At 32.9% G+C, this 20,061-nt stretch overlaps 2 protein-coding genes across 9 annotated transcripts; one reads left to right on the top strand and one right to left on the bottom strand.

The window, feature by feature from the left end:
* Positions 1 to 1,976: 1,976 nt before the first annotated feature.
* Positions 1,977 to 7,380, bottom strand: LOC105159630 (putative methyltransferase PMT20). 3 transcript variants are annotated; one of them, XM_011076754.3, is made up of 9 exons: positions 7,149 to 7,380; positions 6,825 to 6,940; positions 4,957 to 5,248; positions 4,719 to 4,867; positions 4,405 to 4,600; positions 4,005 to 4,215; positions 3,126 to 3,801; positions 2,959 to 3,036; positions 1,977 to 2,659 (listed from the first exon to the last, which is right to left on the bottom strand). In XM_011076754.3, exons 3-9 carry the CDS (start codon positions 5,224 to 5,226, stop codon positions 2,437 to 2,439), a joined length of 1,803 nt encoding a protein of 600 aa, XP_011075056.1. In that variant the 5' UTR covers positions 5,227 to 5,248; positions 6,825 to 6,940; positions 7,149 to 7,380; the 3' UTR covers positions 1,977 to 2,436. The 3 variants fall into 3 exon arrangements, with proteins under 3 accessions (XP_011075056.1, XP_088739490.1, XP_011075065.1); XM_088883364.1 differs by having other exon boundaries at positions 6,825 to 7,380; XM_011076763.3 differs by lacking the exons at positions 6,825 to 6,940; positions 7,149 to 7,380 and adding an exon at positions 5,687 to 5,846.
* Positions 7,381 to 15,313: 7,933 nt separating this feature from the next.
* Positions 15,314 to 20,060, top strand: LOC105161837 (protein CYCLOPS). 6 transcript variants are annotated; one of them, XM_020696177.2, is made up of 12 exons: positions 15,335 to 16,044; positions 16,390 to 16,445; positions 17,081 to 17,212; positions 17,536 to 17,569; positions 17,643 to 17,695; positions 17,814 to 18,250; positions 18,380 to 18,460; positions 18,576 to 18,619; positions 18,717 to 18,765; positions 19,062 to 19,110; positions 19,323 to 19,451; positions 19,712 to 20,060. In XM_020696177.2, exons 1-12 carry the CDS (start codon positions 15,853 to 15,855, stop codon positions 19,833 to 19,835), a joined length of 1,380 nt encoding a protein of 459 aa, XP_020551836.1. In that variant the 5' UTR covers positions 15,335 to 15,852; the 3' UTR covers positions 19,836 to 20,060. The 6 variants fall into 6 exon arrangements, with proteins under 6 accessions (XP_088735702.1, XP_088735705.1, XP_020551836.1 ...); XM_020696180.2 differs by having other exon boundaries at positions 15,347 to 16,044; positions 18,720 to 18,765; positions 19,712 to 20,023; XM_011079664.3 differs by having other exon boundaries at positions 15,347 to 16,044; positions 17,814 to 18,460; positions 19,712 to 20,023.
* Position 20,061: the final 1 nt, after the last annotated feature.

Consider the following 20,061-nt stretch of genomic DNA (forward strand, 5'->3'; position numbering starts at 1 on the left):
TATTCATTTTAATATTTTTAAATTATTTTAAAATTATAATTTTTTTGTTCTGTCAACCCACTACTCTATTTTTCTCTCTCATATTCTCCATATTTTTTGCCTTACAAACTTTCATAATTTTAATAAATCCTATTAGAATTAATTTTTTCTCTTTCACATTCTCCGTATTTATTTTTCCTCATAAATTTTTATATTTTTAATAAATTCACAATTATGATTTTTCTTTATTTCTTATTTTACCCCCACATTTATTTTTCTCATATAGTTCTTTTTTTTTTTTTTAATCACCTTACTATATTTTGTGTCTTTTAATAATTTTTTTTTTTTCATCTCACACTATAAATTTTTATAAAACAAATGAAAAGGGCGGCGCCAGTTTGGATGAGCAAAGATTGCATGTAGCAGGAAATTAATTAAGGATGAAGTCCTCATCCTCTCATTGGTCGGCTTTACTTTAATTCATTTTTAATTGTAGAAAACTATATAGTCTATTTGAGTTGTTCTAAAATAAATTAATAGGTTATATGCATGATTGGGATGTTTGATCCTAATTATTAGTTTGATTGTAATTTAATTATTGATGTGTGGTGTGTATTATTCATGTTTAGTGAGGTTCGTTTCTGGTCCAGTACATGATTAATCAGACGATAAATATAATATTACTATTTTTATATTTGATTTATTTTCCTACTTTTAAAAAAAAAATACGGTACGCCTAAGTTCGTCCGATTACGTATGATTACATAATTTTCATCATGAAAATGACATGTTGCTCGTGTATTTGTCGCTATTTTTTTTTTTAATTTACAGTTTATGCTTTTGAACTATTTAAAAGTTCAGCCAGTTTAATTATAAAGAAAATAAGCTCATTTAAACAAAAATGTATAACAATTATTTATTTATTGTTTTTATTTCAAACACTTTTAATTTTTACTAGTGTTAAAATTATTATTTATTTTTATAATTATTTCCGCCACAAAAGCAGAAGTTATCGTAAACACACCCTTAATGATTCGATGACACGTGTTATTCCAATTGGGAATTTCAATCAAGAACGCGTAACATAATTTATAATTAACTAACAAAATAATTATTTTTCAAAGAAATAAAGATATAAAATATTAATGGAATCCAAAGTCCCATAATTTAATAATTATGGGGTTTCAATTTCGTCATTTAAATTAGAATTTAATAATATTTTATATTTTTTTCAAAAGTGAAATATTTAAAATAAAAAAGAAAGGAGTTTTAGATTTTGACAATGAGTTAAAATTGGTGGTCACAAGGAATGGATGCTAAGGATGGAATAAATAAAAATCACACATCATATCAAAGAGAAAAAAATCTCTATTTTCCTCCTCATCATCATAATAATAATAATAATAAATTCTCTATTTTCTTTTTTTTCTTTTTTTTTCTTTTTTGATTAGTAGAATTTTTACATGCTCACATTTTCTATTTATTATTGATGAATATGTTAAGTCATTTTTACATGATTTTGTTTTAATTTTTTTAATTTTCGATTGACCTATTACTAAGTTATCGCAAATCAAATAAAATATATGAACATAATTCAAGATTCGATTAGACTACTAGTGTAGATTATTCAATAAACTGATCAAACTATCAAAATTAAAATTTTAATCTACGAAGGGATTAATTAAAAAAATATATTTTTAATATCCAATTTTTAAGTAGTGTGGTTGAAAAATTAGTATTGGAAGGCGAATTTTCTATTTTTTAATTAACCAAATTTTGCGGAAAACGCGAGTATTTATATTATTAAAACTAACTTCAGAAGTGTCGATGTAAATTTTCCTAATAACAAAACTTGTACCACGCCCGCCTACAAATAACCAACCACCTCATATATAAGAAAACACCCAAAAATTTGGTGCGATTCAAACTCAAAATATTACGACTCTTTGAAACCTCAACGTCAACACTTAAACATGCCCGTCGAGGTTCCATGGATCTTGAAATAACATCTTTTATTAAGATTTAAAAAATAAAATTACAACAAACCCCCCTGTAAAAATACTAATAAGCCGAAGACAAACCCCTAAAAAATGAAAGAACAATGCGATCCCCTGAACTTTTGGAGAAACGGAAAAGCAACCCCGTGATGTGGGACGTTGCCTTTCCGTTTGCTCGACGGGATTTTATGGCTATTAGTATTTTCATGAGAGGGTAAAGCACAGTTAACCCTTTATACTGAACTAAAAACTGGAAGAAGAATTCGCAGAAAGCAGTACAAAAAAGCAGTTACTATATGTACCCAAATTCTTCTTCAGTTGAGAGGTTTGTGCCCCACAAAATCATTCCTGTGAGTAGTATTATACCTTAATTCTCTCCTATGGTAGTCTGGACATAATGTTATCTGATCTCTACATGAAAACTTATCCCCAGAACATGTAGTGTTTCTCGATTTCCGTATCATCTTGAACTTTGCTGAGAGGAAAACCAGAGTTGCTTCTGGCAAATCAGTATGTTTTCCCCTTTGGCATCAGGTTCCGAGTTTTCCTTACGACACTCCCATCTCATACCTTTAGCTATTGCGGTTATAGAATCCATGAAGTAGCTGGATTCCCGGATCAACGCATACCCGTTGGGGCGGAGGATACGATCCATCTCGAGTAAAACGTACTTCATCTCACACCTGCCCAAGAATGTGAAGGTTTGAGTAAAAAGCACTATTGATGATAGCTGAGTGACAATTTCGCCGTGTGGTATAAAGGCACCTCCACCATCATGTCTTATGTTACAGAAACCTTGTAATTATCCTAATTATAGCATTATAGGTGAAATTTGGCATAACATAAATGCAGGTGTTTGTCAGAGTTTGAGGTATCTCTACTTTGATGTAATGACTTAAATTTATGACAAATATGGCGTCAATTGTACGAGACAATAACTTCAAGAATACCATCATCGAGGAGCATAGTTGAGGAGCCTTACCTGTTGCTCTCAGCGGTGAAAAGGCCATCAAGATGAAGAAGATCATACGTTCGAGGATACGTTGAGAAAGCCTCACACCTAGCAAGACAGACAAGTAATTAACATCATATTCCAACCACACAAGTAACACAAAGGATGAGGGGATGCATTTTGAAGTGGAGGTTTACCAATCATGAAAAGTCCCGATGAGGCCTCTGTCATAAACCACAGAAAGTGTATTTGCAGAGTACGAGGAAACGACGTTCATGACCCACAACGGAGCATCGCTGAAAGCAGCAGCAAAACCCCCATACAGAGTGTTCATGTCCATGACGTTTCTTATCTCATCAGTTCCTAATGCTGGGAGCAACTTCTTGTAGTGTTTTGCCCGTACTTCCCATTTCTTATTGTCCTGCTTGAAAGCATCGCTACTTCCACCACGAACATCATAAAGGCGCTCAGGAGCAATATTTAGTCGTTCGGGCCATTTGGCTAGCTTTGTTAATGCTACTCTTTTGTAATACGGGTTTGGAGTGACTACGCAAGGCCTAATCGGAGTGTACCATGCTGAATCAGGTTCGTTACCATCATCACACTTTGGTGGGTAATAATCCGGGGCCTCAAGCTTCTTATAGCAGCTCTTATCTGATAATTTCTGCCAAACAGCAATGTCGCCCTTCTTGTTGTACAGTTTAAAACACATTGATGTGAGCAAATCTTGCAACTTCTCATAATCTGCTCTCTGAACCTCAATTGTCGTGTTCCATCCCCTCCAACGTCTCTCGTAGTTCACTGGGGGCCCAGAAAGTACCCAGAAGCCCCCAGGTCGGAGAATACGATGTATCTCTAAGAGGTAAACTCCACCTGATAAAGATAAAAATTGCAATGGTTAGACTCAGAGAAGATTGCATAAACATATCGTGCAGAACTAGGAATCAGCATGCGAACTCTCAAATATTGTAACAAATAGAGCCAAAACATGTCCTACAGAACTAGAAGCAGCCTATGAGCTTTTATATCTTGAGCAAGGTGGAAACAGTAGATGCTATTTTTTTTTAGTATTTTACCGAATTCAGTCCATGGAATAAGGCATCTTGAGCAATGTGCTATATCGAAAGAGAGTGAAGGGAAAGGAAGTCGTTGTGTTGAAATGACGCCAAGCATTGCAGGAATTCCCCGTTCTAGTGCAAATTGCACTTGAGCCTCGTGATTATCTCTGGGGGCAAGAGAGATGGTTAGAATTCCTCGATCTAGTAAATCACCTCCCCAGCTAGCAACCTGAATCATTTAAGAAGGTAACAGTTGAATGCTCAAAGTCAAGTATAGTTGACGTTTGAAGTAAAATAAGGCAACAAAAAGCAGCAGACTTGATATTTATCCTCACGTCTCCTTTTAATGATTCTACTTATCAATCCTGACACAGAAAAGCGAACGACCAGGGCCCTATTGAAGATAATGCAAACTCACCCCGCATCCAGTATCAATGGCCGTCCTGATGGTCCCATCTTTCATTTCCGGAATCAACTCTTGCATCAAATCAACGTAGGAACTCACACCATTCGGGAACATAGTGCCACCACCGGGGAAGAGGAACTTTTCCCCTTCTTTCACCAGCCAATGTTGATTTGATTTTTGTTTGTTAATCCAATCATATGGTACATTTCTGACACAATCCAACCATTTGAGGGATAAGTTTTTCCGACAGTAATCACATCACGGCAGATTAACAGCAGTATACTGCTAAAATTTCAGAATTATTGAGTAGGAAGTGCTCAATTTACCTGTACCAACATTCATCCCTGCTCTTTGGCCATCTGATCGGTAACTTATAACCATCAGGTGGAGGAACTAAGCATTCCTTCTTTTCAAACACTGGAGGGCAATGGCGCTCCAGAAATGCAAGTCGATGAACATTGAATTTCTTCCACCTCTACAACATTAGCGCAACATCATTCGTATAAGCTACATTGAGATATCAAAGATAACTTCAAAACCATAAGACGGACAGATAGAAATCACCTTCGGATCCGTGCATGGTGTGTAATCCTGCAAATCTGGGCTGCATTCGGAGAAGTTTACAGTTTTGACTTGGAGAGCACATGGCAACGCTTCCTTGGAACCTCCAAAAACTTTACTAATGTCATTAGTATTGTATCTGTTCTTTTCAGAACCAAAGATTCCTCCAAGGTAGAAAGAAAGCCCACACAGCACAACAAACATTATCGCCAAGTGGACTGTCCTAGAACTTTTTTCTGATTGAGAATTTGGCTTTCCATCTCTATTCTTCATGGTGTCCGGACTTATCTAGAATCTGCACAAACCACACACACAAAAAAAAAATGCTTGATGAAGAGAGGCAACTTATTTTCTTCACCACGAAAAATCAATGAACTAGCATCGATTACTGGGAATAAAAGGAAACAATATAAAATTAAACACAGAGAAAGACATACAGGGCGAGAGGTGCAGAAAGAATGGGAAAAGTAAGCTAAATGTGAGGCTTTAACAATAAGTCCAAAATATCATAACAGTGTGGATGAAAAAAGCAAACATTCAGTAAAAGAGTAGGGGTAAAAGTTGAAACAACGGATATCATTTGATCAAACTCCCAACGCGCATAAGTACATCGAGCATCTCAAGAAAGGAAAAAACAAGAGCAGCAGCACAAGAATTGCAAGAATGAATCACATCTGTGAAACAAAGTAATAATTAGAGACCAAATTCAGCAGTAAATGCACACAGCAATTACCAGTGCCAAGAAAATAATTCATTTATGAGGCAGATAGATCATAAAGACGGGCCGCAGAGTAGAGGGTTCATGAAGATGTAAACAAGAGGCACCACCTCAGTGAGAGAAAACATGGGACTAATGCAGTTCTAGTGGTCAAGACAAGCCATTATGAACCAACTTTAAGACCTGTAAGAAACTAGAAATTCAGACAGCAATAGGGACACATAATTCATGTCAGTTTGCTTTTATAAATTCACATGACATTGGACCCATTGCTTTATGAATTTCTGCCGCTTTTGAGGGCCCTCTTCGCCACTAAGTCAACAATGACAAAAAAAAAATGAAAATCAATTCAATCAATCCCACCTAACGGTGACCATGCAAAAGCAACCAAAAGCAAGAAAAAGATGAGAATAACGCCATAAATGCATAAACAAATTCAAAGCAGCATAAGAAAGATTTAACCATCTCTTACAAATGAAGAAAGTTAGCTAATTTAACTGATTTTTTTCCCTTTCTGTATAATCTATGAAGATTGACCTCAAACGAAATTCTTTCAGGCAAGAAAAAAAAAAGAAAACAAAGGGATGAAAAATACACTCAGCTAAGCAAATGTATATGAAAATCCCAGGAATTTCTTCCAAGAACATATTTTTTCCCCAAAAACATACAAGTTTCTGCGTGTATTTGTGCATAGCAACACGGATGACAGGTTTGATACTTCTGTAATTACCAAATTTTATTTGAAAAAAATTTGCCAAAAGATTCAATTTGTGTAGCAAACTATAACCCAACCTCAAAGCGTTCGCTTCAAACTTATCCAAGATTTAAGAAAAGATCAAGAACCTGTCCAAATCTGATCCACTTGTCAAAAACAAAGACAGCCCTCTTACAATTTTGGCCATAATTTCCAAAACCAGAAACCAATTTTTTTTTTTCCTTTCCAAAAACGAGGGGGTGGAGGGGGAGGATAAGAAGAAACCCCAACCACAGAATCACAAAAAGGGAGGCACCACATTAGGCAAAATTCGACATCCCACAAAATAAACAGAGAAAAACATCAATCTAAAAGCACAATCCAAACACCAGACTTAAGATCCGACAGACACAGAAAAAGACCAAACAGAAATCAAGCCCCCCAAAACATCAAACATACCTTGGACAAAGAAACGGTGAAGAGATCAACGAGCCCTCCCCATATAATCTTACGCAATCTCTTTAATCAGAAGAGATCAAGAATTCAAGAGAAGAAAGATCCCTCTAACGCAATCTCTTTAATCAGAAAGAAAAAGAAAGGAATGAGAGAGAATGGAACAAAACAAGAAAAGAAAAAGGAATTGAACCCGTCACACGGATTCACAAGCCCGCAAACATACAAAAATGCATGTCTATCTGTGCGTGATTTTACTATATAAAAATAATAATAATAATGGAATACAAAATATCGATTTCTGCGTGTCTCTCAATCTCTGTCTCTTACGCCGTGAGTGTATGCTTGGCAAGCTGCAACCTGTATGTTCCTCCTCTCTCTGATTCTTTTTTCTTTTTGATTTTTGGTAATAAGAAAATTTCTTCTTTTTTTTGTTTTTCCTTTTATTCAGAGGTTCATTCCTTCTCCTTCATTCTCTCTCTTCTCATCTCTTCTGGGATTATCTTTCTTTCCCTTTTTTTTTTTTTTTCCTTTTTTTCTTTTTCTTGTTAATGTTTTTAGTTTGGGTTCTGTTCTGTCCTACAGCACATATTTATACCAGAAATAACTGTTGGTGATACCAATGCCATCCAAAGAATGTCTGACACGTGAGCATCTGGGATGTGTTCCCCACCGGTCCTTGTGAAAACGGGTCGGGTCGTGTGAAAACGTGGGTTGACCCAGTCATCACTAATATTTAATTCAATAAATTATTGTTCCTTCTTTTTTCTTTTTGGAGAATTATTCGTTATTATTGCTCTTCTTTCAGCTTTATATGCTACTTTTCAAGAAATAAGGGTAAATCTATTTTTTAAATACCTTATAATATAATTTTTTCAACTTATAAAATTATGGAAAAAGTATTAGTTTAGTCCGCTAAGTATGCCTAATTTTAATTTTAGTCCGATAACTATGTCCATTTTTGTTTAGATCCAGTAACTTACAAAATTGCTTACTTTTAGTTCTCTGGCAGATTTTCGGACAATTTTACCCCTATGCAACTTTTGAAAGGCAGTTTCGGTCCATATGCACTCATAAGGGTAAAATTGTCTGAAAATCTGTCAGAGGACTAAAAGTAAGCAATTTTTTTTAAGTTATTGGACCTAAACAAAAATGGACATAGTTATCGAACTAAAATTAAAATTAGGTAGACTTAGCGGACTAAAGTAATACTTTTCCTTAAAATTATTTAATGTAATTATAAAATAAGTTCTGGAGCTAATAATATGCTATTTTTGGTCAAATTTGTAATTAAATTTAGAATTTAAATAAATTAATTCGTTAAAATTTTGAAAATAAATTGAGGGTTGCTAATTTTTAGGGACAATCACACTCTTATTTCTTAAAATTTGGTTTGAAAAATTACATTTAGTACATCTGATGTTCGTTTTCGTTTAACAAATAGATCTTTCCACTAATTACGTATAAGAGTGGTTTGGTTAGAAAAATATTTTCTTGACCTGCAATAAGTCAATTAGGGGTAAATATAAATTTTTATTTATTTATTTATTCTGCTAATATCAGCAAATTCGACGAATTCTGACTATGAAATCTGTTTGTTAGACATAAACAAATAACAAGATACTAGACGTAACTTTTCAGATTATGGGAGGTTCACATGTAATTACATCAAACCTCATGAAAGAGTAGTGTAATTATCCCATTGAAATCATGAAAAAAGTTTTTTTTTTTTTTTCATTTTATGAAAACAAAAATGGACGATAATTTCGAAATTATCTAATTTCCTTCGAAACACTCTCTTCTTAATGTTCCTACAAAATCTTTGAGTTTCTGCCATGATCGTCGAAAATGTTAGACAAAGGATACTCAGTAAAAACTTATGATACTCAGTTAGTTCATGTGCATTATACAAACTATGACGTATCCCTTACACTGTCGAGGGAGAAACGTATCCGCGGAAACTTCTCATTTTGCTAATTTTTTAGCAAAATATTTATTTCATACTTGTAGCTGTAAATATATAAATTACTATGTCATGCTTAAATATTTCAATTAATGACAGGTCAAATTAATTAGTAATGTTTTATGTGTAATAAAGATATTTTATAACATATAATATAAAAAATAAATACTATATTATTATTTAGTTTCAACAGCAACTACATTAAATATACAATAACTCCCATAATATATATAATTATACTACATGAAAATAAATTATTCTAATTGGCATTCATAATAGAAAATTAAAATACATATGCTTGAATTAAAAAGAGAAGGGTGTTAATATTTTTTTAATATTATTTTTTATGAATATTATGTTATACGTCTTTAATTTTATTACTTCCTTTTTTTTTTAATTTTATTTTAATATTATGTTATATGTCTTCATTTTTACGAACGATTACATTTACCCTCAACACCACAAAAAAAAAAAAAAAATTCGCTACATTATAAATAACCACAGCTTATAATCGTGGTAAATCAATACTATTAACCACGGTTAAATAAAATCAAAAGCAAAAATTTAAATCTTTACTACAATTAATCAATATTCACAATGGTTTCTGGACATAGCCAAAATATTTGCCATGGGTAATATTTTGGACACACTTGCAGAAACAAAGGCTAATAGCTATTGCGAAGCTGTAGTTAATTTGTATTTGCCGTGATTTTTTTTCTTTTGGCTGTAGTAATCAATTGTAGCAGAAAATCATATTTTTTCTAGTGCCACCTTTGCAATGTTATTATGGTAATTACATTAGCTTAAAATATTATGTAGAATTATGCAGATACTCTCATATTATTTAAAAAATTATAAGTTGGACCCTTTAAAATTGTAATCGTAATTTATATCGACACCACCATACTGTAAAACGACTTAAATTTTTATTATATATATGTAATTGAATAAAAAAGAAGAAATATAAAACTAATAATGGATTAAAATTCATGAAATAACTTTAAATATGAAAAACTATTAATTAAATTAATTAATAAGAAATGTATTGTTATTTGTTGAAAGAAAAAAATGATAAATAAGGGTGTTTTAGTCGATTCACACTCTGACATCCATCATAAAATTAATAATGTAGTTGACATGTCATAGTCGTCGTTGTTGTCATTATTACGGATTGAGATATTAAAATTTATTATGCCAAGTGAGAAGCATACAAAAATGCCCCTATTTTTTTTTTATTATTTTTAAATATGTATTCATTACATTATTCAATACATTCAAATTCAGAAGTCGGCTCCACATATCAATAATTTCAAATCAAGAAATGCATTTAATGAAATAAAAAGGTAACAGAATTATACAGAAGTAAACATACGCTCACATTCGTAAAATTCAAATTACAAAATTTTAACATTACCAATCAAGTAAGACATCGTGGACGGACGAGGATGTCCTTATTTCAAAGCCTTTTTGGTTTGATAATAATAGTATGAGAATGGGGACAATTCAGACAATGATGCCAGAAAATGAAATGCCCAACGGCGGACATCATTGTTTTCTGTCTCTAGACTGCTACTTTATGCTTTCATTGCTCCATTCATCTTTTTCCAACTTTAATTAAAGCTGACCCTTTTCCAGAAATAATACATAAAGAATATCTGTATCTATATATATATCTTAGACTCTTTTTAAAAATATAAAATTATACTTTTTTTTCAAAAAATATTTTAAATTATATTTACACCATTTTCAAAAATTTACGGTTTACAACTGACTTCCTTTCATTAGGGTTTTGACGAAGAGCACTGACGTTAGCAATAAAAATTACATAAATTTTTAATTTTACCATTTATTTAAATTTGGAGAAAATTGTTATTTAGCATTTTTAGAGAGGGTCTATCTGTAATTTAAAAAAAAAGCAAAAGGTAGAGAGTTGTCCAGTTGGTGAATGGGCTAGAGTTTTGGGCCGGGCCCAATTGGTTTTCGGCCTTAGAATCCATAGGGTTTTTTTGCCTGCATTTGTGATGGAGAGGTGTATTACTATGTTGCCCATAATTAACTGATTGAATACGTGACCATCACTCCAGTATCATTAAGGGTAAATCGGTAATATCATATGCCGTCCTTTTATACTGAAATTTCTAAAATAACCTTGGGATTTGTTTACGTGAGCTTATTATAATATTGATAATTTGATCTTTCTGAATTACTTGTGAATATTGTTATGCAAACTACAATTTTTATCTAACTTTTCTTAACTTTGGATAATACTTTACTCACATATTTTGAAGATAATAATGTTGTCTGTGATGCATGGACACGGACACGGCTACACGAATAATATAATAAAATTAGGACTCGACACGGTACTAACACGGCTATATATAATATATATATATATATTCTCAATTTCTCATAAAATTAAAATATTCAATATAATTTTAAGATAAAGTATAAAACAAACATGTCTTACATCTGCATTTTTAATCAATCATCATTTAAAAAATATACATAATCAGTTTATTTTTAAAAGAAGATAATGAAAAACTTTTAAATAATTTAAATTATCTTGATCATCTCTCAAATTTTTAGTAATTTAATCCTAATACTTTTAGTTTAAGAGGAATGAATTTTTTTTTCTTTTTATTAAATCCAAAATTCTTTTTTTTTTAAAGACAACCAAAAAAATTTTAAAATTATAAAAAAAATTCAAAACATGTCGGACACTCCTCCGAAACGTGTCGGACATGCCAATAGCAGTGCTGTGTCACTTTTTTTCTTTTTTTTTTTAAATCTTTGGACACTCTATTGCTGTGTCCTTGTCCGACACTACATCGAGTATTTTTTGGAGTGTCCGTGCATAGACGACTGCAAATAATTCGAATCAACTCAAATTTATACGGGCAAATGATTCAAATCAAATCAAATACATATATTAATCAAACTTGCTTGAATTATTACCGAGTTTGAAAAACCGTATTTGAATTTGATTCAATTATTGATCTACACGAGCTGAAACGAAATTTAATTAATTAAAAAAACACGTGTCCAACTTGGGTAATTTAATATTTTTAAATATATCTTATTATTTTTTAAGCTCGCAATTTAAATTTATAATTAATGAAAGACTAATTCTAGAGAATAATTCTCACATGTCACATCAGTTGCTTTTTCTCCGAAATATTAGTAAGAAAACTATGCTAAAATAGTCAACTTGTTGAAGTTGTAATCAACATATTTGATTTAGTCCTCTATTATTATGTTAATATTGTGTAAGAAAAGTTACAACGTCACCCCATCAGGAGGTGTATTTATAATTTATAACGGGTACACAACTTTATGTTGTGTTTGGATCGATAGATTTTGATCCAAGAATTTCAAATTCATAATAACAAATTCTTCAAATTCGTTTGGATAAATTTATACCACTTTTCGAAATCCTGAATTCAAATCCGCTTTTCAAATTAAAACATTTTATCCAAATGCAACCTTAGTGATGGAGGTAAAAATCAACTTAAAAAATAGGAGAGGTTGACATTTCTGGAAAACATGAGAGATTCAAACTTGACATGAAACTTACACCACCACCTAAAATTCAGTCTGAAAAAACTCGACCACCACAGGTGGATGCTCTGTAATAGAATAACTCAGTAAATGAAATTTTGTAGGCCAAACAAGGCCACGTGACTAATTATACGACAAGTGCAATGCACCTTGTCATACAAGTAGTGTACAGTTTAAAAAAAAATAATCAGTCATATAAAAAATATATTTTATTTATTGTTTAATGAATTCGATCTGGTCAGATATGATATGGATACATTTTTTTTGTTGTTGTCCAAATATATATTGAAACATAGTCAAAGAGTGAAGGAAGAATGATTTAGTAGTCAGAAGAAAAGGTTGCCGGCGCGGATCATGAATCAACATATGAGATGGGGTGGCCGGTTGATGTTTGATGTGTTAAGGCCGTGTTTGGAACTCAACACAATTAGTTAGTTATTAGTTGACTAAATTTGTATTGGCGTACGTAGCTTGTAACTCTTGATTCCAACTGCTTGTCTACTTCCAACACAACTCCAAAATTGCACCCCCCCCCCCCTTTTTCTTTAATTGTTTTTTTTAATAATAATAAAATAGTTGCTATCACTATTATATTCAAACCCTAGACTCGATTGATCATTTGAAAATAGACATATAAGATAGGGGTACTTTTGTCCATTTAAAGTGTTCAAAGACTGAAAATAAGTGAAAATATTATCCCACTTTCCTTTCAAGCACGTGTAAATAACTCTCCATTTTTTTAACGAAAAGATTTTTTTTACAAGGTTTATAATTATAGGGGGTTCTTTTTGCCTATATAAGTAACACATATAATTTTTTAGCAATTTTCATATAACACAGGGGGTATTATGCAATTTTTCCTCCTAATTTCAACTATAGTTATAATTATGGAATTATTTAGTGATTTTAGTGGTGGATTAGGTTGCCTAAATGAATATTTTCCTAAAATGAAAATGGTGGATTAGGTTAGATGATGTTCCAAGTTTTAGAAATAAGATGGACAATGATTGATTTATATTTTAAGGTACATAGCAACATATCATATGTTTGTTTACATGTCATAAATTTCACTTACTTGGTCTATTTTAAATAATGTATCCTGTATATATCAAACATAAAAAATATCAAATTGTGCAAATCACCTCAATGATAAAACTTACATTGTTTTAATGTAGTATAATCCATATTATTTAATATTTTATTTTAAATTCATATACAAATTTAGTATAGGGATCATTACACTTTCATTTCCTGAGATTTAGTGTAATTATATGTAAACTATATGTAATTTAAAAAATTACACCAGCATCCCTAAAGTTTGCTTTCGTCTAACAAATAAGTCCACCCGTTAGTCAAAATTCAACGAATTTAGTTATACTAACAAAAAAATTATTTTTACCCCCTATTAGCTTGAACCTGACTTATTGTAGGTCAAATAATTTATTATTTTTTTTTATGATCGAATTACCCCTGTAGGTTTTCATGCATTAATGCATGTGAGGAGATGTATATCTTCACCGTTATAAAGGTGGTTTAGTTTAAAAAAATTATTTGACCTGCAATAAGTCAATCGAAAATAAATATAAATTTTTATTCAAATTTATTTTTTAATATCAGTAAATTTAATGAATTTTGACTAAGGAGAAGGGGACTTATTTGTTAGACGGACGCATGTAGCAAGGGTGCTAGATGTAATTTTTCAAACTACAGGGGATTTACGTGTAATTATATCAAACCTCAGGGGAGTAGAGTGTAATTACCTCTTTAGTATAAAAAAATTAAATATAGTGGTCCATGTCAATAGTTACATTTATATTCATGGATAATTACACTCCTCTTCCATAAAGTTTGATGTAATTACACGTAAGCCTCATGTAGTTTAAGATATTACATTTAGCACCCCTAAAGTTTGGTTCCGTCTAACAAATAAATCCCTCCGTTAGTCAAAATTCATCGAATGCATTGATATTAACTAAAAGATAAAAAAAATCTATATTTATCCCCTGATTGACTTTTTATTTATTTATTGCAGGTCAAATAAATTTTTTTATGATCAAATTACCTTCATACATCTTTACGCGTTAATGCATGTGAGGAGGCATATCGTCACCGTTATAAGGGTAGTTTAATGAAAATAAATTGTTTAACCTGCAATAAGTTAATAATAAGTCAATTAAGGAAATATCAATTTTTATTCAATTTTTTTTTTATTAATATAAGTAAATTCAGTGCATTTTGACTAATGAAGGAACTTATTTGTTAGAAAAAAGCAAACTCAGGGGCGCTGTGTAATTTCTCAAATCATAGGAGGTTTACGTGTAATTACACCAATCTGGAGGGGAGTGTAATTATCCCTAATATTTATTAAAATAATGTAATTTTGATATTTTTCATTCGATTCTTTAAAAAAAGAAAAAGAAAAAAAAGGTATGAGTAAAAGTAAAACATCTACTAACGGCTACCTTATTTAAATAGATAAAAATCGGACGGAAGTTGCAGGAACTGGAAGTCGTTTTCATGGCCTTCAAAACTTGTTCGGCGCTTTTGCTTCAACCCAAAACCCAAAACCTTTCATATCAACATTCAATCTCTTATAGTCCTTTCAATTCTTGATTTTACAACCTTCTCTGTTCTTGTTCTTTCTACGATGTTTGATCTGAATCTTGTCACACACACACATGACGTTGCTCTGTAGTGGATCATATGTGGTAGTTGCTGGCCTTTGGGTCTTGCGGGCCTGTCCAAGAATTGCACCTTCAAGGTGCTAAGTGCAATAGAGCTAATAGCGATGTAGGATTTTGGTAATTTAAGGTAAATGTTGCAACTAAATTTTATTTTATTTATTTGACATAAGCAAAAAGACGAATGGGGTTGACTGGAATCTTGTGCAGGATTATGCTTTTTGATTCCTACATTCATGCATATTTTTATTTGTAAGTTGAGCCCACCATGTGTTTGTCAATTGTTCAAATTGAAGGAAAGAAACTACACTTGAAAGAGACAGGAACTGTTTTCACATGATTTTCAACAACAGGATACTGTACTTGTGCTCATTTTATAGTGAAGATTCTATGATTGCTTGTATTATTAGTCTTGGAACAGTTCTGCCATACCATATTGACCCTAGAGGTGCTTCTTGTTGTTTCAAAATCTAGACAAGAAAAGATCCATTCTTTGGCTTGGTAGGAAATATATACCGGTTACGTTTCTTGTTGCAACTTAAGGAGTGTGCTATAAGTTTTCATGAGGTTCAAAGTTTGGCTTTGATGAGAAAGCTCTAACCTGAGTTTTGTGTTAGAAAAGCAAAGTTGTAATTGCTTTTCCTGTCACAAGATTGGAGATTTCATTAGCTTTTCTTGATAAAGAGCCGATTGTTTCTGTGAAAGCTATCTTGGTTCTTTCTGCTTCATTTTCCCAAAGGCTGGTTGTGAAACGAAAACGCTGTGTTCAAAGGTGTAAAGAAGAGAAGCTGTTTGGTTAGTGTGTGTGAAACAACTACTAGTGAAATTTATGGAGATGGATGGAAGGAGCTTCTCAGAGTTATACAGAAACACAAGCGAAGAGTTGTTCATAAAGACCATGATGGAGAGCTCGGTTGGAATGCCAGCTCCAACTATGGAGATGTTGGGGTTTAAGAATCTGACTCAAAATTTTCGAACTGATAGTGAGGAACTCTTCAAGAGCTGGCTTACAAGCGGAGAGGCAAGCAAATGGCTTGTTTTTCTCTTCTTTTGCTGCTCACTTTCCTTGATATGTGTTTATAGCTGGAAGAAATGGACCTAAGCAAATTGTCACTCAATTTTCATTTCAAATATGCATTAGCTGAGTCAGGCTTTGCTGCTCTGTTCTTATATTCCTATTCCGCTAAGTAAACTTCTACTTTAAGTTTTGTAGAGGTTTAATTGACTAGTACTACAGGAGAAATTAGCTAAGCTACACTGCGGAATCCATGATGTATCCACATTTCTTGCATGACAGCATTCCATTTAAATCTAGTTCTCCTTCTTTCTTGCTAGTCTAAATTGGTATTTTCTTCTTGTATACCAGAACAATGGTTGCCATTCAACAGGCACAGGGACTCGTCCTCGACAAGCATCAAAAAGGTTGGTCTGTTTTAATTTCAGGCTTTCAGTAGTAGATCAGTTCTATTCAATCATCTCTTTGCTTCCAGCTTCAAGAACTGGTGAAATTAGGAATTATACTTCTTGAAGCAGTATTAATATACTTTAAATATATTTTACTTTTCATTTCTAAATTCTAGAACTGGACCGATTTACTTATGTTAATGAAATTATAGTATTGAGTTTCGCTTTAGAAATAAAGTTGCTATATGTGATGCAAACCTTTTGTTGTTTCAATCATGTGCTTGAGTTTATGGCTTCCCTTTAACCCTTCTACTGTGGTTAATGAGTTGGACTCGCTCTCGAGAATGAAGTTCCGTATCCCAGAAACAACTAAATAATTTTATGAAAAGAAGTTCAAACGCTGAGAGTAAGGGATAACTTCTCATTCTCGTCCTAAAGTCTACCTATGATGAATATGAGTTGATTATTTTACTAGGCGACTTGTTGGAGACATTGTTTTCCCATATGCACATATAACGCCTGAATCTAAAGTGGTTTTTGGTTATCTTGGTTCTATCAACACTCTGTTCTTGAAATCCTGCTCAGCTGCATCACATCTGTTGTTATCTTTACGTCTGGCAATCCATCTTGATGGCGGTTCATGTAAAATCCAGGATCTCTACTGAACTAGCGAGTTTAACTAATCAAAATACGGCTGCAATTCAGAAGAAACCAAATGATAACATTCCATTTCCACAATCTACTTCTTTGGCTGCTGATTCTTCAAATGATCTAGATTCAACCAGGTAAGCAACTCTGGTACTTCCAGGTTTTTCACTCACCCCCTCACTTTCATTTCTATTTAAGTTTTTCTGTATGGCTGCTTGCAAGTTCATTTCATTGTTCCTTTTAACACTCTCTCTTGGACAGGTATTCGCAGTTTTCCATCCTTCCCAATGTGATAAAATATACAAATTTTTATTACAAACTTGTTATGATTGCATATATTTGGTGGATTTATATATACATATATATGTATATCTATATATATTGATAGACTCATATTGTTGATTCTTGAAAGGTCATTTTAAAAGTTCTAATTGGATAATTGTGGCTTTGTTTCCATCAGGATGTTGCAGGCTAGTAATCTGTTTCTGGCAAAGGTATAAACATTAGTTTGAAAAGGTCATCTAAATTAAGGTTTCAGACTGAATCCAATTGTTAGCTTACTTACAGGCATGGTTTCACAGTCCTCAACCGATGACTAGAAGTCGGTCGTCTGAGTTAAGGTACCATTTGAACTGAAAAGTTTAAGTAGTTTCAAACCAGAAGGGCAAAGTGTTTTCTCCAGGAGAGTAGACCTATGTAATTTCATAAACTTATCTCAACTTCATTATATTCTTGCAGGAGGAGATATGTTGCTATGCAAAACTCACAAACACCAAACAACTACAAACAAGAACCTGCAGATGCAAACGGATTCAATGACATTTCAACATATGAAAATCCCAACCGATTCAATCCATTTCTCTCTCCATCTAATTCAGCTTCATCGACTTTTGATAATCCACAAGTTGGGGATTTGGATAAGATTTCTTCGGTTGTGAGCATGCTGAAGGGTACCTTGGAGCGCAAAAAGCTTGTTCACCAAGTGGGGAAAGAAGTTATTGATGACAGTTCTCTTGACTACTATAGTCCCGGAGAAGTAGTTTTGGGCAATACTAGCTTAAACCAGAGCCAACAAATTCATGCATATGAAAATCAGGGAACTTTTCCAGATTTATCCACACTTGGAGTTACAGAAACCCGAGTTCTACAAACGATTGAAGAGTCATTAATGGAAGGTATTATGGGTCCTCAGAACCCAACCCAAATGAGCACAATATCACGGGAGCCATCTCAAAGCGAATCCTCAGCTGCTCCACCTGTAGTTTCAAATGGTTTTGATATGTCTGATGATCCTTACTTTTCAGCTCAAGCTCCTACTGTTTGTGAGAGCTCTAGGAATCAAATGGGAAGCGGAAGGAGTCCAGAAGATTCTTTAAGAACTAAAGGTTCAAATCACAAATATATAACCAAATAAATTTATGTAAATGATGGATTCTCTCGCTTACTATTTGCATTTATTTAAGAATCGATGTTGATGTTATATACCCTATCTGTTTTCAGGTGTGAGGGAACATATACATGATAACTCAAGAGAAGATCAGAAGGTACCTCTGAATCAACTGTCTATTTTTCCATAAAAATATCATCTAGTGTTTGCTTTAGATTGGCTGATTCCAGCTTTGTGTTGCTTTGAACGATTAGCAGAAAGGAGGTTTAATACGATATGGATCTGCAACATCAGCTGGTTCAGGTAAAACAGAATCATGTAGAAACCAATGTTGAATGAGAATTTAAAGCACTGTCTGTACTCTCTTTGAACTGTTAAGAGTCACTCTGAGGGAAGTATATTTCCTGTCATTTTCGGCAGGTTTTAGTAACATTATATTAGGTACAGGTCACAAATTGAGTTTGAGAGCCTCACTTGGATGTCCAGACATCCTTTGGATGAGAGCGCGTGTTGTTTTGTTTATAATGTTATATATCATCTTTCGTATACATACCATAAACTATACATAAATTTGTTGCTCATAACCTCATTGCATGCAGCTGACAGAGGAGATCCAACAAAAAAGCGTAGGGTGGAGCGATCAAGAAAGTATGTTATACTTTCACCTTGAAAAAGAGTAATCAGTTTATTATTGATCACATATTCTGCAATTCAGTACTTGTTTCTTAAAATCACATCACACTATTAGTCTTTCTTATGACTGGCTTGTCTCCTATTACCATTAATGACTTAACATTTTAATTTGTGTTGCGAAAGTTTATACCAAAGTTAATTTGTACTGATTTTTCTGGGTAATGAAGGATGGCGGAAGCTAAGGAAAGAAGTTCAACACCTGCAGTTGCTTCAGATATGCAAGCCATTTTGAAGCGGTGTGAGAATCTTGAGAAGGAAGTGCGTTCACTCAAACTTAACTTGGCCTTCATGAATAGGTAAGACAATAAGATGTTAAGAAAATCCTAACCCAGACTTATTTTGACCGAATCTAATCAATCACACCGAGTGTCAATATGCTCAACCTATGATTGAACTTGGTTCAACCATTTCTAGTTTAAGCTAAAATTTGTCCAATCAAACAATAGCAAACCACAAGTTCGCCCACAGATCCCCTTTTTTCCTATTTCTGATAAACATATTTTGCAATAGTCCAGCTATAGTTTCTAACACAATTGTCTTTCTTGATAAATTGCAGAAAGGATTCTGAACAGACTAAGCAAATAGAAGAACTTCAGAAACAGAACCAGGAGTTGGCAGACGAAAAGGAGCGACTTCTTGAAGAGATTGAGAGGATACTTGCAGAAACTGGAAAGATGTGACTATTTTAGCATTCTCACAATCTTTCCACCACTGCAACCCTTCTAACATTATACTCTACAGTCTTGGAAGGCTTCTAACATCAGAAATTGTTTCTCATGTTTATCGTCGTGTAAGAATGCCATTGTTCTTGTGCAACTAAAACAAGTGTTGATTCTTCTCATAAATGGTAAAAGTCAGATTTTTGTAATACAGTAGATGGAACGAATATGTATCTTTTTTTCACAG

Source organism: Sesamum indicum, linkage group LG1 (assembly GCF_026168435.1).
Source record: "Sesamum indicum cultivar Baizhima isolate 11 linkage group LG1, ASM2616843v1, whole genome shotgun sequence".
In the NCBI taxonomy this organism is placed as follows: domain Eukaryota; kingdom Viridiplantae; phylum Streptophyta; class Magnoliopsida; order Lamiales; family Pedaliaceae; genus Sesamum; species Sesamum indicum.

Bases quoted from the DNA above. Each gene is read 5' to 3' on its own strand.
- LOC105159630 (XM_011076754.3), bottom strand. From the start codon at position 5,226: ATGAAGAATAGAGATGGAAAGCCAAATTCTCAATCAGAAAAAAGTTCT. The intron at 4,601-4,718 runs GTAAATTGAGCA...GGATTGTGTCAG, and splicing joins AGGGATGAATGTTGGTACAG to AAATGTACCATATGATTGGA. The intron at 3,802-4,004 runs GTAAAATACTAA...TATCTTTATCAG, and splicing joins TATTCCATGGACTGAATTCG to GTGGAGTTTACCTCTTAGAG.
- LOC105161837 (XM_011079664.3), top strand. From the start codon at position 15,853: ATGGAGATGGATGGAAGGAGCTTCTCAGAGTTATACAGAAACACAAGC. The intron at 17,213-17,535 runs GTAAGCAACTCT...TGTTTCCATCAG, and splicing joins AATGATCTAGATTCAACCAG to GATGTTGCAGGCTAGTAATC. The intron at 18,620-18,716 runs GTACCTCTGAAT...TTGAACGATTAG, and splicing joins ACTCAAGAGAAGATCAGAAG to CAGAAAGGAGGTTTAATACG.